At 41.4% G+C, this 17,739-nt stretch overlaps 1 protein-coding gene across 1 annotated transcript in view; it reads left to right on the top strand.

Moving 5' to 3' along the window:
* oxsr1b (oxidative stress responsive kinase 1b) overlaps positions 1-17,739 on the top strand; it is a 38,913-nt gene that overhangs the window by 18,403 nt on the left and 2,771 nt on the right. Inside the window, exons 5-18 of the mRNA XM_054622695.1 lie at positions 3,855-3,996; positions 9,963-10,018; positions 10,256-10,365; positions 10,483-10,584; positions 10,729-10,862; positions 11,210-11,258; positions 12,702-12,767; positions 12,850-12,972; positions 15,197-15,232; positions 16,244-16,417; positions 16,546-16,601; positions 16,806-16,858; positions 17,212-17,280; positions 17,477-17,541. Of these exons, the coding sequence (XP_054478670.1) occupies positions 3,855-3,996; positions 9,963-10,018; positions 10,256-10,365; positions 10,483-10,584; positions 10,729-10,862; positions 11,210-11,258; positions 12,702-12,767; positions 12,850-12,972; positions 15,197-15,232; positions 16,244-16,417; positions 16,546-16,601; positions 16,806-16,858; positions 17,212-17,280; positions 17,477-17,541 (1,235 nt within the window). The remainder of the gene's footprint in view (positions 1-3,854; positions 3,997-9,962; positions 10,019-10,255; positions 10,366-10,482; positions 10,585-10,728; positions 10,863-11,209; positions 11,259-12,701; positions 12,768-12,849; positions 12,973-15,196; positions 15,233-16,243; positions 16,418-16,545; positions 16,602-16,805; positions 16,859-17,211; positions 17,281-17,476; positions 17,542-17,739) is intronic.

The raw sequence follows: 17,739 nt of genomic DNA, 5'->3' as shown, positions 1-17,739 counted from the left end.
GATGTGATGTGAGCAACTGTTTCATTAGAGCGGCCGCATAACCCGTCTCTGACAGCGAGAGATCCACCGAAACCCACTGGGACAGAATATGAGTCATGCCAAAGCAAGCGGTGGAATGTGTTCCCAGGAGATCAACGTGCAGCCTTCACCCACCGACTTCACTGCTGCCGAGCTCAGTCTCATGCCACCCAGAGAGGAAATCGGCCAAAACAGATTGTTATTGACTGTTTTCAATTGAGCATATGAAAAGACTTTGGAGCCAGTTGATTTGTCACATCATGATGTTCCAGCATGCTGACAAAGAGCTTTTAATGGTGGCTCCTGGGTCATAGAATTAAGAAAATGAAATTCTATCATGCAAAATTAACTTTGTTCGCATATTATCCCATTAAAAAAATGTCTTTCCATAATAGGTCAAAAGACTCCTTTTTAAATACCACTTTAAAAACAAACAAAAAATGGTTCTCAAACGAGTTTAAAAGCAATTAATGGGTAAAAGTTAACAAAAGTTTTTATATAGGTATCTTTCTGCCCCACATATGCCTCTCTGCAGCCCCTCCCATGCCCCGCCCTCCCTCTCCCCCTCCAACTTTGCTTGGCATTCCCCTGTCTGCCTTTAGCACAGTTGGCATCGGCTCTCATCTACTTCGTCCACTTCCCCCTCCTCCCTCCCCTCCCCCCCTTTTTTTTTTTACTCTCTCATCCTCTCGCTCAGCCTTGAACCCCCTGCTCTGACCGGGAGAATGAAAAGACTGTAAGGGCGACGTTGCTGGATGAAGTAGAGTGTAATCTTCACACCTTTTTAGCATTTTTGTTTGAAATCCTGAGAAAGACTTGTCCAGCATGTAAGTGAAATGATAAATTGGAGTTTGTGCATGCTCTACCTTGCACTGCACTGTGAGGTACTTCATTTATCCCCCTGTGATTTGTATAAACTCTTCCTCTGGGGCGTTTGGCAGGCGCCATTTCAAACCGGGCCAACAGGTGTCATTTGTCTTGGAAGTCGCAGTCTTTCCCATGCAAAATGAACCTTTTGGATTGTTAACCTGTCAGTCAGTGTCAGCATGTTGGAACAACCTAATGAGGCATGAAGAGTTCAATCAGATGAATTTGAAAGAGGCTGACAAGGCTGGCATTTAGTGATCCCCCCAAAAGCCTACATCACGCTGTGTGTGTGTGTGTGTGTGTGTGTGTGTGTGTGTGTGTGTGTGTGTGTGTGTGTGTGTGTGTGTGTGTGTGTGTGTGTGTGTGTGTGTGTGTGTGTGTGTGTGTGTGTGTGTGTGTGTGTGTGTGTGTGTGTGTGTGTGCGTGTGCACTTAGAAATGTTCTCCTCACAGTGCCACCTCGGCTTCAAGGAGACTTGTCTGGAAAAGGAACTATTCACTATTTGTTTTGCTTTACCCTCTTTCTTTATCTTTGGGGAAAAAGTTGCACATTTTATGGAATATTTGCTTTTATTGCCGAGTGTTTGGAATTATTAGATCGATGCCACTCTCCGTACAGACATCGTTATCGATCTTCTCATTTTAACTCTTGGCAAGACCGCAAATAAATGTGTCAAACTATTCGTTTAAAGCTGTATAGATAAAGGAGTTGGGGAGCAAGGAGTTAACATATCATATCCAGATGAGTGAGCGAGGATAAGCCGCTGCACATTAGCTTCTTCGTCACTTTCTCATGTAATCAAAACCTTCATTTGTTGGCTCATAGGACTACATCTCCCCTCCCTTGGATGTGACTCTATTCACTCACCCTGCTTCCCTCAGGATCTTCTACATTGTCACCTGTCACTTCCTCTCCTCCCTCCCGTCATTTCAGACAAGGAGATGAACATCGGACTGAGCACAGACACATTGAGGAGAGGAGGGGAACCGTGTGTGGAGAATGTAGGAGAAAAAAACAAAACGTCAAACATACTGCCGTTTCTCAATGAGCTTCAAAGAGCTGTCACATCACAGACGCAAAGCTTCACTCTCCTTGCACTCTCCTCTCGCTTCCTGCAGATTCACACACCCATCTAGGCTGCTTTTCCCGCCTTTCCTCATCCCTCCTCTCCCTTTGAAAGGTTCTGTTTTCCTCGCTGCTGAATCACATTTTCTGCCGTGCGCTGTCACTGCTCGGAGAACTCGTTGAACCCACCGTCTCTCTCTCTCTCCCCCTCCCTCACTCTACTCTCACTCTGCCTCTTTGTCTTGCTGCGTCTAAGACTCTGCAATAACACTGTCTCGTCTCAGGTGGCCCGTCGCCGCCGGCTCCTCTGGGTAATGCAGAGCTCGACTAAAAGCTGCAGGCGAGGGCATCCCGAAGTGATCGAGCAAATAGATATTTTCGCACTCCTTGCCTGGCACTGTTGCCAAAACACAATCAATTTAGACCGGGAACTGTATCATCAGCAGTCTTTCAGGACCTTGAAAAGGCCATGTCTATCATTTGGCGTTTTTTTGTGCACCACAGCAGCACAATACAGCCTGTCAGGGAGGTGGAATTATTTTTGCTTCTCTGCTTTGTCCCCGTTCACCAGTGTCGCCCAATTTTCTGTCATACCGAATGCAAATGACCAACCTCTTTTCAAAGACATGTTCTTTATTCTGTGAAAAAGTGGCACAAAGGAGGTCACACACTGACTGCAGTCTGACTTTTCATCCAGAGCGCTCCTTTTATTCATCAGGAGCCCGGCTGAGGGAGACACGGTGACCTGCCAGGTCAGAGAGCAGAGCTACACTTTCTTTTTTTACACGTTCTTCATTCAGCCCCGGGCAACTGAAGACAAAAGCAACAGTTGAACTCGCGACCTCAAATGTTAACATGCACACTTATCTTGCATGCAGAGATCTGCCTAACCCAAAAGGCATTAAAGGCACACGCAGCCTGAAAAAGAATGAAATTACAGTCTGACTGTAATGATGTTGTCATCAGGAGTAAAATCCTAGAGCTGCTCTAAAGGCAGAATAATGACATGACTCTGACAGCAGCTGTGCTGATTTTAACTGGGCACTTTTTCTGATTACCAGCTGTGCGCTCCACATACAAATGAAACTCATTTAGATGGAAAAAGCTCAAACAAAAATCCTGTGAGCCGACCGAGACAATTTAATTTAAAGTCAATGGACCAAGTCCAAAAAATGCCCCCCGATGAGTGGCATCATAAATTCAAGTCTTGTTGCTGTTTAATCACAGAGACAGTTATTTTATTTATGTATTTGTAGATACTGACTTGTACTCTTTAAAGTAATAGACAGCACAACATACATTATTTTTAACAGTGGATTTACCCTTTAAAGAATGCTTGGTAACAACTGATCAGATTTCCCTCTCTCCAACATTTATTGTGCTGCCATGGCCACATTAAAAGGTCATGGTTATGTTTATGGTTACAGGATTTTGTCTGAGCACAGCTAAATCTTTTGTTTTTGCCTTCAATAAAATTGAACTGCAAAAAAAGGTCTTTGTGTATCCACAATCTAATTTATCCAAACAATCTGCATTTCTCTGCATTTAACCCATCCCGGAGGAGCCTATTATTAAACTCCAATCATCTTGAGTGATGTCTCCCCATCCATCAGGAAATATGTGTTTTCATAAATAAGTTTTAGTTTAGAGTAGGCTTAACAAATGATATCGGCTAACCCGAGGTGACTTTCTCATTGATCATCACTTAAGAACATATTTACCTTATTTACCAGCTATTTCTAAAGACATCTACTGTTGGATGTCTTTAGAAATTTGTTTTCATTTCTCCCAGGCATTGATGTTGACAAATGTGGTTTTTCAACAAAGAAAAATGAAGCATGCCTTTTGTAATTCTTTTCATCAACCGCTGTCCTGTGTTTTTAAAAAAAAAAATGTTTATCCAGGCTCTGTACTGGACGTGATCAAGCATATCATCTCACGAGGGGAACACAAGACCGGCGTCCTGGATGAGCCCAGCATAGCCACGGTGTTGAAAGATGTGCTGGAAGGCCTGGAGTATCTACACAAGAACGGACAGATCCACAGGTAACAAGACGCATGGCCCCTGCACTCTGGTTCTGTAATAAAACGGACACAGGACTTTCTATTAGCACCAAGCACCGAGGCTTTATCAGACTTCACCTTGAGGGTTTATGAAGCTTAAAACTGAGGTGTCGTACTGACATTATGTCCTCCACCTTGACTATATAGGACATTATGTTATTATTGTAGAGTCTGTGTCCACACTTTTTCTACGGAAGCACTGATACTGATATCCGCCCGATAATGACTCAAATAGCTGGAATGGATTTATGTGAAAATGGGGCCAATCTATTCAAATAAATGATATGATTTTATACTATACACATTATATACTGCAATTTAATTACCGAATAGGTTATAACCGATTTGTTGCTGCATTAAAAAAATTGTACGTGTTCAGTAACTTTAAAGATTTTTTACCAAGAATCTGGTGTACAATATATTATTTTAATATTTTATTTTACAAAGTTAGGAAAGCAATGTTTAAATCAGGCCTTATGTTGCCTTACACAACAAAAAAGATTAAACACTGGTATTTGTACAGATCAGTACTCTGTATCAGCCGATACCCAAAGCCCAGGTATCAGTATTGAAACTGAAAAAGTTGTATTTGTGCATCCATACTTTTTTTTTGAGCACACTGATATAAACTTTCTGTTTTATATTTTTAGCACAGAGGCTCCCACTATAGAACAGATTGCTGTTCATGAGATGCATTTAGTAGTAGCGTTTTAATGAGGAACATTTTTCGAGAATACCATCGTTAAATGTTTTTCAGATACAGATTTTATAATAATATTTCATCTTAATGAAAACATATGGAGACATCTTTACATATAAACTCTGCTAATGCCATGTGTCATTGGGTTTATTAATGTTCTTCTTGGCATAACTGGCTGTTCCTATATATTACGATGACTAATTGTATCATTTGGTGCCCTTTATCATTATGTGGTATCTGTTGCTTTTCGATCTTGTCACATATTCCCTCTGTTTTCGTCAAAAAAGTAAGTGGGAAATCTGGCAACGTATGCAAATAAATTCATGTTTTTAGAGCATGGTTTAATACATGGAAGTGATTGGTATTCTGATGACTGTTCCAAGGAAGTGGTATTTTAAGACAGCCACTTTTACTCCTAAAGGTCAGGGTTGTTACTGGGCTCTGTACAGAGACGAGGCAGTATACTTCCCCAATGGGACCGCGACAAGTGTTGCAGAAGAAGAAGAAGCAGTATTGATGTGTGTGTGGCTAACCACTAAAGTATGTTTATGAATGGAAAAAATCCAACTCACCTTCTAGCTTTACTCTTCATTTTAAAGCTGTAATAATGATGCAAGCCTTCAGTGTTTAAGTGAAACAACAACAACTTTAAGTTGCTGCAAGAAATCTGTCAGTATACTGTGACTTCCAGGCTGATCTAATCTTTAAGAGGTACAGTATGAATATGGAATGTGTGACGGGCAGATTTGCGTGCCACAGGAAATTAAATCTCAAAAGCTCTCTTCTAAGCCAGTTCAAGACCTGGCTAAGTCCCTGCACTCAAGCCGTTACAATGAACCCAGTCTTAACACTGGCTGTATTTAATATTCATTACTCACTTTTTCATTGTCTTTTCTTCTCTCCCACTGGCACCCATATAGCCAGGACTGGCTCCATGTGTAAATAATGAATAGCTTTTTTCGGCTTGGTTAAGTGCTCAGCAGCTGAGCAGAGTAGCAGACCAACAGAGAGACTGAGAGAGAGGCTTGATTGAAGACTTTGACCATGGGATTGGATGAGGGATGTGTAGATGATCAACTCATTAATGTGTTAATAAGAAAACAGCGGCGTCCTATACAATCGATAGGTAGAGATGTACTGAACTAAACTGTTTAAATTACTGTGTTGGTTAAAAGGAAAATCCTCTGCGGTACAATTCTGCTGCAGCATTAAAGTATCTACTTTCAGCATAATGTGACAGGGGTATCAGTCACTGCCGGAGAGGCAGAAATGTTTTTCCCTGGGTTCAAACCTTCCTTCAACTCTGCACCGTCTAAGGAGACATAAGGGGGTCATTAATAAATAATTTATTTATCACTTCTGTCCACTTCTGAAGTACGACTTGTGAAAAAGAAATGGTGAACAAATTGAAGCTACGTTCAGTTCATCGCTGTCTGCTGATGTAAACGCGTTCACAAGGCCGTGCGCGTTCCTCCTGTGTAAGCCGGATCATATGAGTCAGAGACCCGGGGGCAAGGGGGTGATGGAGAGAGTCAAAGTGAGGGTGAGGGTTGACGGGGAGGGAGAAAGAGTGGGGGGGAAGTGTCACATGATATGTTCCATCCAGTCCAAGACGGCAGAAAAAGCAATTAGAGTCTCGCGGGCCGGGCTGAAGCCTCAACCAGACATTTACCACAAGACGGCGAACTGCTCCACCTCCACATTCACAGCAGCTCGGAGAGTCGGTGATTCAAAGGTGACACTTGTCCTCTAACTTGAGCAGCAGGTAGACACCACGCACACGGTAGCAGAGGAATAGTCTAGATTTTGTCAGTTGAATCTTAGAAAATCAGCCGGCTTGTTAATTATAGTCCTTTCCTCACAAGTCTTCTCAGGGCACATGGGAGGTCTCTGCTCGGCAAATTACTCTGTATGTGGTTTGGTAACGATCAGGTAATGGCTGCAGTTAAGCCCGCCTCTGGGACCGTCTGGGAGAGTCTCTTGCTGTTGACAAAATATGAAATAAAAATTGATTTGGAAAAAGAGATGAGAATGAAATTCAGCGGTATGGAAAAAGCAATTAAAAAAGAGAAAAGAGAAGCGAAGGCAACATCATTTTTGTGGTCAAAGAGGGCACGGTTAAAAAGAGGAGAGGCATTTCGTCTCCGTGGGTGACCCGCAGGGACAGAGCGTCTCATAAACCCTCTTTTACAGCCCTGTCAGGGGCGCCGCGAGCCCCGGCACCAGGATGTGATGTCACAGGAGGTGACCCGCCCGAGCTGCAAGGTGCTGGAGCTGCCAGATGAGAACGATCAATCTTCTTGACAGTTTGATGCCGTAGCCGTTCCCACCTGGCTCCTGCCCGGCTGTCATTTCAGCAGGTCATAAATGTCAAGAGGCCACACATTTCATTTTTCAATATTCTTTGATGGCATAATAGCTTTTAGTGTCTGGATTCATTTTTTGATGAGCTTTAATGTCATTTAACAAGCAGAAATAAGCATAAAATGTCAGTTATTCGTCAGGCTTAATCAGATATGGCTGGATCACTAGTAGGAGTTGGGAATTAAACTGCGGGTTGGCTTTTTTCCTCTCCCCTACAGTATTTCTTTGAACTTGCATGGTGCATTGTGTCACCTCCTCCTCCTCCTCCTCCTCCTCCTCCTGTGAATGTTAATGACTGTCTGCACTCTGCAGCCTTTTTTTTCTCAGAGCATTACAGTCTGCTGCAGTGAACCAAAGCCTTCATGGTTCTTGGAAGATGCAGGAGGGACGCAATCACATCGCCTTGATCACTCTTTGTGAACGATGCAGCCTCGTGGGTTGTCTTTCATCAGAGTGACTTATTGTTTCTTAGAGATTCTTTTTCATTTTGGAATTTGAACAAGCTCATTTTTTCATAGGGAGACATACATGAATAACTCAGACGACACAATGGCAGCTAAATTGTTCAGTTTAATGGCTTTAAGCTCTATATCTATATTGTTGAATAAAAATGCATTCCTACAGCTAGTCTTCAGACAAATGTAGACAGTGAGATGATGAGTAAGCAGGTGTTGTGACATGGCCCGAGTGGTCATCTGGCCTGGACTGAACCCACAATACCTCATTAAAAGACAGCACATTGTTAGCCCAGGCTTAACCCTGAATCACAAGACAGGAAGACATGACTGGACCCACTGAGAGACGAGACGGTGGTTGTTAAACCAGGAAAAGTATTTTTAGGGCGCTCCCAAATGTGCCCTTCCAGCCTGAGGTGGTCAACCCTGCACCTCAACCTCTGAATCCTTAAAAAGCAACTTCTTAAATAACCGCACGTAAATCATCTTCGTGTGAACCAACACCCAAGGTGGAGGATGACCACGTTAATTTAAGCAGAAGTAGTGAGTGCAAGAAGCTGGAAGACACTGTGACCTAATATCACCTAGCTGTTATGTCAGGGCAGCACACTGACAGCGGGACGACAGAGAGCCGCGGAGCACAGACGTCTGTACGGCGGTAGACATTTCTAACGGGGGTCTTTCGGAGCCACTAGCAAAGGCTGTCATGTCCGTTTTTCGTCCACCCTGGTGGGACGGTTAAATAATAGAACTTGTTCAGACAGAAAGGCACATCAAACTTTTGCCACATGTAACACACGGACCGCTCTTTCTGCCTCAGATGATTACTGGAAACACTCCAGGCATTGATACGGTCAACTAAAACCCTGTCCTGTGTAGTATCCCCAATCTGCTTCTGCATTGTTTTATCATCCCGGCATTAGTTTAGTCCTCCATTGGGAATCCCAGTGTTTTACTTTCAGCCAATGGTCCTAATTTGTCACATCTGCTGCATTCCTCCCTCTGTGGCTCACTGTTTGCCACTCCCTGCCCCCCGTCGCTGCGAGATCTGTTGTATTTCACTGGAGCACTCTCTGCAAAAAAAGAGGCCTCTAGTCCACACTCAAGTATTCAGCAGCATTTTTGAACAAAGATCTGAACTACGACCTGCAAACTCTTCAGCCTTCAGCACATTGTTTGTCTTTCAGTGAGTTTGCTTGTAAAGATTGTACTTCTTGTAACTACCTAGAAGGAGTGCTTAAGCCAAACTGCATACTCCACATCCTCCACATTTTTGCTGCTAAACCTCAGGAAGAAAAAGTTCAGGAGCCCTGGTGATCTATTATATTGTGATCCAGGGGAAGTTCCACCATGCATTTTTAAGTTGAAAGCTTACGTCAGCAGTGTTTTTGCCAGAGTGGCACAAGAATCTCTCCAACCACCACAATTATCTCTGCAGCATTTGCCCCCTGTGTATCTGGTATTTTGGCTTATTTTTAAGGTCTATATGGATTAAAATATAAATAGAGTTGTAAAGTGAACCTTTGTTATTAGGATGCTAAGTCATGTCTCTAAACCAGTACTCCAAACACTACTCTATTTTTACATTCATTTAAACAAATTCATTGCATTTAACATTCAGCTAGAGCTGAACGTTTTTTACTCCAGTGCCCCCTTCTGGTATTAACGTGAACTGCTCCGTTGTAGACTGCATCTTTTGAATCATTTGTCTGCCTGTCAGTACAGATTTAAGACCTGTCTCAGGGTAATTTGTGCACATGAAATCTGTTAGACGTTGTTGAAGGTGGTGAAATGGCCGCCCGTGTTCTGGGGTTGTACCACTTTGGTGTTCTTTCTCCCAATATTCTCTTTAAATATGTACATTCACTGCCTGAATTTGTGGACCGCAGAAAGAGCTGACTGCTCTACCTCTGTGACACTTTTGCCATCCATACTTTTTATTTCCTTGCCTTTCATTTGACCCCTTTGACTTTTTATCTCCAAAAGTCTGTTGCTATGACAACTGGCTGGCTGGTGAGGTGGCAGTATTCACGCTGTGCGAGTGAGCACGGAGGCAGTCAGACAGCTGTCCCTGCTGAATCCTCTAATCACCACCAGGGGAGGCGGAACAGGGATGAACAAATTAGTGTGTGTGTGCGTGTGTGTGCGAAAGTATAAGAAATAAAAACCCAGATTGGTGGGGTGAAAGTTTTAAAGCCTATTTGTTAGAAATGGATGTTTATAACCCAGCTTTTTTTAACGAGTTATCAATAAGCAATCAAGTATAGAACAGACCCTAAGCTTGCATAAACTGGGACTAAAACTAAAAACCTTAATTAATAACTTTGTTTCATCACTCTGACTTTAAATGTCTTTGTTGTTTATGGTCACTGTTTGATCCACCTGAGCGACTTTATTTATTGTAAAATGTCTCGTCTTGTCTTTCACAGAGATCTTAAGGCTGGAAACATTCTCCTTGGGGACGACGGTTCAGTGCAAATTGCAGGTATTTATATTTATCTTTCAGTACCTGCCACTAATGACCCAGATTAGGTGTGGAGAAATTGAGTTTTTTTTGTGCTTTAACCTCATTTATCCCCATTAAGCCCAGTGTATGAATGCACATGAGGCCTAGTCTGTGGAAGGGAATTAACCCCTTGACAATACCTTTTATTGACTCACTACTCTGGGTCCATTGTGTGCATTCGTCTTATTTTATCTCCTCTCTCTTCCCTCCCTTCAGACTTTGGCGTCAGTGCCTTTCTAGCCACAGGTGGTGACATGACTCGAAATAAAGTGCGCAAGACGTTTGTGGGAACGCCATGCTGGATGGCCCCGGAGGTCATGGAGCAGGTTCGTCATTTTTAAGTTACCATGACAACCAGACACAAGTTTGTCTTAGCAGGCGAGAAACAGACATTCAGTATTAATTGGTTGCAGTAAAGATGATGTATGATTCTGCTTCCACAGGTGAGGGGTTATGATTTCAAAGCAGATATTTGGAGTTTTGGGATCACAGCCATTGAGCTGGCCACGGGCGCCGCGCCTTATCACAAATACCCGCCAATGAAGGTGAGAACACCGTCGAGAAATCTAGCTTACCTACAAATGTGGAGTTAATGACACAGAACAAATGCAAAGTCAGTTGCTCTGACTGTCCAAAGAGTTTTGTGTCCTTGTGACTTTTGAGCAAAAAAGTGTCTCTGGTGTCTTCAGGTCTTGATGCTGACGCTGCAGAATGACCCCCCAGGCCTGGAGACCGGCATCACAGACAAGGAGATTGTTAAGAAATACGGCAAATCCTTCAGGAAGATGGTCTCTTCGTGTCTACAGAAGGACCCAGAGAAAAGGTCCTGATTGTGATGATGTGACTTAGAGTTTGATTTAAAACGTAGTGCTCTACATTGGCTTCCAGTAGATGGGTTTATCAAAGCCGTTAATGTTTTTGCTACATATGCAGTATGGTAAATATGTGGTACTTACAAAAAGTCCATTACGGTTGGTTGAACTGATTTTCACTGCTCAGTACATGTTAAGCACAGCAGCCTAGGTTGCTTTTATTGTTTTGACCACAGTCCCTTTGTTTCACTGAGCTTTCCCTGGTTCTAGTTAACATATATTGCACATTTCTTTTCTATTTTTGGGAGCGTAGAAGCTCAAATGAACAGAAATTCATTGTCATTCTGCTGCTTTTCAGGCCGACATCCTCAGAGTTGTTGAAGCATAAATTCTTTCAGAAAGCAAAGGTAGGTGCTTGAGCTCCCTCTGGGCCTGAGACTCGATTAATAACAGTGAGGCAGCTCATCCTTGTTTCAGGAGCCAGTTGAGCTGGTTGATGAGTGAAGAGGTGATCAGAATGGCCTCTGTTTAATATTAGGCTGCTCTTAATGACTATATGTTGTTTAGTTTAGCTCCTGGAGTTTTGAAATGATTGTAGAAGGGTTCAGTGTAAGAATAAAAGAGTTAGTGATGCATCAAGAGATGAAAATACAACATTAAAGAGGTGTCTGAGTGAATAAGGCCACTTCACACTCTCAACTTACCTGACCCGAGCTGAGGCCATTGCAGCGTTCCTCTCATTATTGGCCAGACAAAGCAGGGATAAGCAGATAAGTCAAGCCTCTGGTTGCCCAGTGCCCTGGCGACTGGAACAACCATAGTGCTGGCTCTGCATGTCACACTGCCCAAAAAACACAACCTGATACTTCACTGCAGTACTCTGTATGTCCAGTAGAGGGCAGCTAGACCTCTTGTAGAAATGAGAAAGCTTTTGAGCCTGCACAAGGGATTTAACTGGTTATCAGCTAAGCATATGATTATTGATTTGCTATTCTGTTGATACATTTTGCTTGTTTGGTATATATATATATATATATATATATATATATATATTTGAAACTAAGTAAAAACTTTATTTATAGAGCACTTAATCAAACCAGGGTTCAGAACCTTTTACACAATTACATTTTAATTTGAAAAAAGGAAAATTGTCAGATACCACTTTTTGTTAGCGGTTTAAAAAGAATATATATATATATATAAATATTTTCTAATATATATTAGAAAATATATAAATATATATATATAAATAAATATTTTCTAATATATATTAGAAAATATTTTTTGGGGAAAAAATCACACTGACTGTTTCAATAGGACTAATTGGGTTGAAGTAATTGAAAACTTAATTGTATAGCACTTAATCACACCAGGGTTCCAAACAAAAAAACACTAAGAAGTATTTTAATGAATAATCAATTTGAAGATAAGCAGCAATTGTTTAAGGTGAGGCAGCAATAATTTAATGCCACTTGGAGTAAATAGTTCTTTAGATTGAGATGTAGAAAAGATTTACTGACATGACCATCAGCTAACGCTGGGGCACCACTGCACTTTGAGCGCTCTGCAACCAGGGGCCCTTGTTTGGATGACCTTAGAGGCCTAGTTGACCAGTATGTGGTCAGCGACTCACTGGTACAGAATATGATGGAGCCAAGTTATGAAAGGCTTTAAAAGTAATTAGATGCATTTTGAATTAAGTCCTAAAATTGACAGAAAGCCAGTGTAGCAAAGCACATTATGGGTGGCAGTTAAGTTCCTGAGTAGTACAAGACTTGATCAGGATACAGATTAAACGGATATAAATGATTTTGGAGTAACAGCCATTTGTTTCCTTCCTCTTTTGACAGACCCATGAGTATTTACATGAGAGGTTGCTCCAGCGGGCACCCACAATAACAGAGAGGTCGAAAAGGGTAAGACGTCAAAGGTTTGAATCCACACTCTGGGCTCTATTGCTAAGAAGGTGAGCTCAGTTTTGTGCATATGTGTTGTCAGGTACGTCGAGTGCCAGGTTCCAGTGGTCGGCTGCATAAAACGGAGGATGGCGAATGGGAATGGAGCGATGACGAGCTGGACGAGGAAAGCGAAGAAGGCAAAGCAGCCGTTGCTGCCTTACGGGTAAGATGAACCTTACAATGTTTTGTTCCCTCACAAGCACTCATGAACACCTTTTGTTACACTACGGATGTCCTGTCTTTTAATCGCTGTACAACGTTTAAATTGTCATTCTCATGTCTGTGCAGTAGCGTGTCTGTCTTTTGTCTCTCCACTGAGTCTCCCGTTATTTGTGTATGTTCTGTCTGACGGCCAAGGAGCAGCAGGGGAAGTCTGTTAACGCCACCAGGCGACAAGTGCGCTTCTCCTACCCACTCGAGCTGCCTTCGTCCAGGGTTGTTCACTTGCCACCACAATACAGATGGCATTCCCCTAACAAGGAAGGACTCTCACTGCGCATGTTAGCTAGGGAACGAGTGACCGCTATAAAGGACAGGAAACACCCGGTCGGGAGAATAACCTTTGTTGTTAGAGTGCTTTAGGAAAACCTGTGGATACTGTATACAGATCTTCAGATACTATAGTTATAAAGATACTCAGATACTTAAGTTTATCTTTAAATGAACAAGAGTTTCCGGCCTAATCTTGACTCTTGGTTTAATGCGCTTTCACTTCAGAAGTCCTTGTAGGAAGGCGACTTGATTCCCAGCAGAGTAAATTGCCACACAGCTAATCTCTTATCCTCCAGATAGTAGTGTCTTTATCTAGCATTAAGTAATTTTACACTATCAGCAGGCACCTTGTAATAACAAGGCTATGTTATGCAACTTACTTGTTGAAAGGAAAGGTTGACATCACATTTTCCAACGTAAGCAAAATTTTGTGCATGCTGAAGATCACATGCAAGTTGAATTTGACCCACAAGTTAACTTTGTCAGGATCAATTAGTCAGTACTGTAAGCCCCTTTTTAAACAGTGAGATATTTTCTGTGTCTTATGAAGTGAAGGAGTTTGTGATGAGATAACTAGATAGCTTTTTTAGCTTTTTAAAGGTTTCTAAGTTACTTTGAGGGAGCATTATTTAATTAAAGGAGTGAGAGTTACCTTTCCTGGAAGCCATCTGTATTTCTATTTCTATTTCTAAATCCCTTTTTCTTTATACTGACCAAATCACATTTAATCAATACAAGGCAAATTACTTATCAACCCTGTAAATGATTTTCAGTAAGAACACTAATTACCACCAAGGGATTTCAAATTCGACCATACTTCTTCTGCTTTGATTCTTCTTGACTGGCTACTTGTTGGCAAACTGAACTATCGATTCTTACACCAGCTCTACTGGATGTTTTATCTCAAAACAAACTAATGCTCAGAATTCAAAGAATGCTTCTTTTTTTTTTCACCCAACATGAAACAATCACTCTTATGCCCAAAAAAAATGCATGTTATTAGAGACTAGAGCCTGGCAGAGTTTTTTTTTTTTTTTTTTTCTGAATCAGACAGCAGATTCTTGAGCTGATGTGATTTCTGACATTAGCCAGATGTGACTTCACGTCCTCTCAGTAAAGTCAGTTTGCCTTCATTTGGGCCTGCAGGGCTTCTGTCCGACTCTTTGTTCCTTGGAGTTGGTTTAAAAGTTGATTTATTATTTTATTTTTTGCAGATAAACAGTTTGACAATATAACAGTGTGACTTCCTCCTGATTTTGTGTTAACTTATGCCGCTTCTCTGCTTTTCAAATCTAAAAAGTAACTATTAAATATTCTATCAACGTGATTGTAACTTTATATCATGATGAATAAGGTGACATAGTAATGTTTTCTGTAAATTAAACTGAAAATCAGATTTAGTTAATCTATTAAATTAAAATACACACAAAATCACAGTACTTAATCACATTGATGCAAACATCCTGTAAATCCAATATTCCTATGAATCAGGCCTCATTATTTAAATTCATTATTGAGCCTAATGCTTCCAGAGATATTTAAAGAATCGATTCCCTGCTAGACGCTATGTGGCAAAACCTACTGTTGACATATTTCTCTCATCTCACTAAATACTGTCATATAGCCCAGCCATATCAGCACCAGATAGTGAAGTGTAGCTGAAGTATTATTAGCATTTGGTATCTCTGTTCTCACACTCTAAGGACATCACCTTAGAGGATAAACTAAGCGGACCGATAAATGAGGAAAGTAAAGGAGTGAGCCGTTTTAATCCGTTTACCTCTCTCTTGCTTCCTGTGTGTTCTTTGCATCACTGTGTGCTGTTTTTGCTTTGCCTAAAGCCATCGCAGTGATATCCTCCTCTGAGTGTTATCTTCTCTTTCTGTTTTTAACAGTCACCAAGAGTAAAGGAGGGATCACAGAATTCAGAGGTGAGTTTCAGATGTTATTTCTTTACCTAACAGTGGTGTGGTTTCTATACTCTTCAGTGTACTTTGTCAGACCCAGGTAACTTTGGTATTTTCAACCTGGACCCGATTTCTTTTTCCTTGTCTGTGTAAGTGACTCATAGGGACACAATTTGTGAAATTGGTCCAGAATTGAGGGAGAACGATGCAGACGGCAGCCTCTAAACGGGCTCAATGTAATCACTCTGCAGCTGCTCACTGCCAATTTACCAATTTATATTTTTGCCTCTGACAGGCTCAGATTTTGTTCGAGAAATAAAACGTTTTTCTTTACCTTTCGCTTGATCCGGTCCGACTGTTCACTCGGAGGAGTCTTGTTCTGAAATCCTGTATTGCATCCACATTGTCTAAATCAGCTAATGACATTGAAAATCTTTTAGATAACACTAAGCTACGCTTTCTTTACTACAACACAACACCACAAACTCTGACAACACTGTCACTTCTCTCCAACTCTTACTATAGTATCCACCGTTGTCTTTCGGCAACAAGTCACATGACACAATAACAAAAGGAGATAAACAACCACTTTTAATGGATGTAAATTGATGGTGAGAAATTGCCCTGAGCTATTACAATGCAGCCTGTTTAGCATCTGCTGTCTGCTGCGTTCACGCTCAATACTGGAGCAGTTTCAAAAAATGATTGTCCCCATTAGCCACTTTGACACAATAACATCGGGTCCAGGTTAAAACACACCAAGATTGCTTTGTCAAAATACAGTTGAACCTTGAGCAACACAGTAGCCTGTCACTGATAAATCAAACAGCCCCTCATCTCAGCAGTAGATGGGACTTCAGTCACTGCAACAAAAGGCCAACATGGCGCAGCTTGTAGAAATACTAGCAGCCCATGTTTAGATTCAACGTGTGTTAATTGTTCATCTCTGTAGTGCAGCAGGTAAAATATAGATTTAGCAGTCAACTTGCAGTGTTTGTATTTATTTTAATGTTAAGCCTGACATTACTCCTCCAGGTTTTCCAGACTCCCGAGCCTTTAACTAGTCAACTCCAGCCGACGGCGGCAGGTCAGTCAGAACTACCTCAGGCTGCAGGCCAGGTCCCACTGCAGCCCACACCAGTCAACACTCAACCCACTGCCCAGGCTACATCTCCCACACCAGGTGGACCTGCTGCTGCTCTCACACAGGTTAGTCTAGTCCATTGTACTCACTTCAAATTTGTCTATACCACTGATTTATCATATATTACTTCATTCTGCTCATTTTTTTAAAGGTTTCATTCTCCTCATATGTCTTTTTATCTGTATTTTTGCAGGCGCAAGTTGCCTCAGGAGATGTGAAGGCTCCTATTAGTTTGGTATTAAGGTTAAGGTATGTTTCCCTACTACCACATTAAAATCAGTAAACCAGCAGGTGAATTGTCAGAATAAGTTCCATCATTTCTTTGTGCCTGGTGTCATGGTTTTTTTAATGTTGTATATTGCATATTTCAGTTCAGTTATTCTATCAACCAACAGATTATAAACTCAACTCTTCTTCTCCTCCTTCTTGTCTATTTTTCTTTCATCTCCTCAGAAATTCAAAGAAGGAGCTAAATGACATCCGCTTTGAATTTATGCCAGGGAGAGGTGAGTTAAGTTTCTGTGTTGATCAAAACCCAACCATAGTAGTTTAAAAAATGTCCTGAGGTTAAGACTTCTTGGCCGCAGATGCCACATTTGGGGTAATCAGTAAGGGAAACTGACAATTTATACCTTGTGTTGTGTCACACAAATTTTGCTGATTCAGCTCTCCATCACAACAGACAAAATAAATGATCACACGGAGGCACTAGTGCAGATTGTATTTTGTTCTCAAAACCACAAGATTTGTGAAAATGTTTAATCCATAGTTATGCCCTGTTGATATATATTTTATCATTTTTAAATATGCGTTTTTAATCTGCCTGTCACAGTTGGTCTTTTATGTTCTGACTTTTCAGACACAGCAGATGGTGTGTCCCAGGAGCTGGTGTCAGCAGGCCTGGTGGACGGGAGGGACTTAGTCATAGGTCAGTGATTAAAATACACAATATTATGTCTAATAATGTTTTTTTCAGAATAGTTATCTGAAGGTCAATGTGATATGCTCAAAAGCCCACATTGCAGCATTCTCACATTGTCTAACATGTTCCTCTCATTAAAATACACAGCACGTAACGTTTTTTGTTTATTTTCATCGGGCTGAAACGTTGTCTTTTTTTTCAGTTGCTGCAAATTTGCAGAAAATAGTTGATGAGCCTCAAGCCAATAAAAATGTCACTTTCAAACTGGTGAGTGCTACACCTTCATCTGTAAGTGATACTAGTTGTTTAGTCATTGACGTTTTTTGCGGTTGAAGTTTTACTAAATCTAAATGAGTAGTTCACCTCTGTGTTTACCAGAGTTGTTTGCTAGACGTAACGTGAAACATGGAACACGTTCTGAATGAAATAGACATGATAAAAATCATCTTTGCCATTATCTGTAAA

Source organism: Anoplopoma fimbria, chromosome 21 (genome assembly GCF_027596085.1).
Source record: "Anoplopoma fimbria isolate UVic2021 breed Golden Eagle Sablefish chromosome 21, Afim_UVic_2022, whole genome shotgun sequence".
NCBI classification, from domain to species: domain Eukaryota; kingdom Metazoa; phylum Chordata; class Actinopteri; order Perciformes; family Anoplopomatidae; genus Anoplopoma; species Anoplopoma fimbria.
The sequence above is the reverse complement of the archived record's forward strand: the minus strand, read 5'-3'. Positions and strand labels throughout refer to the sequence as shown.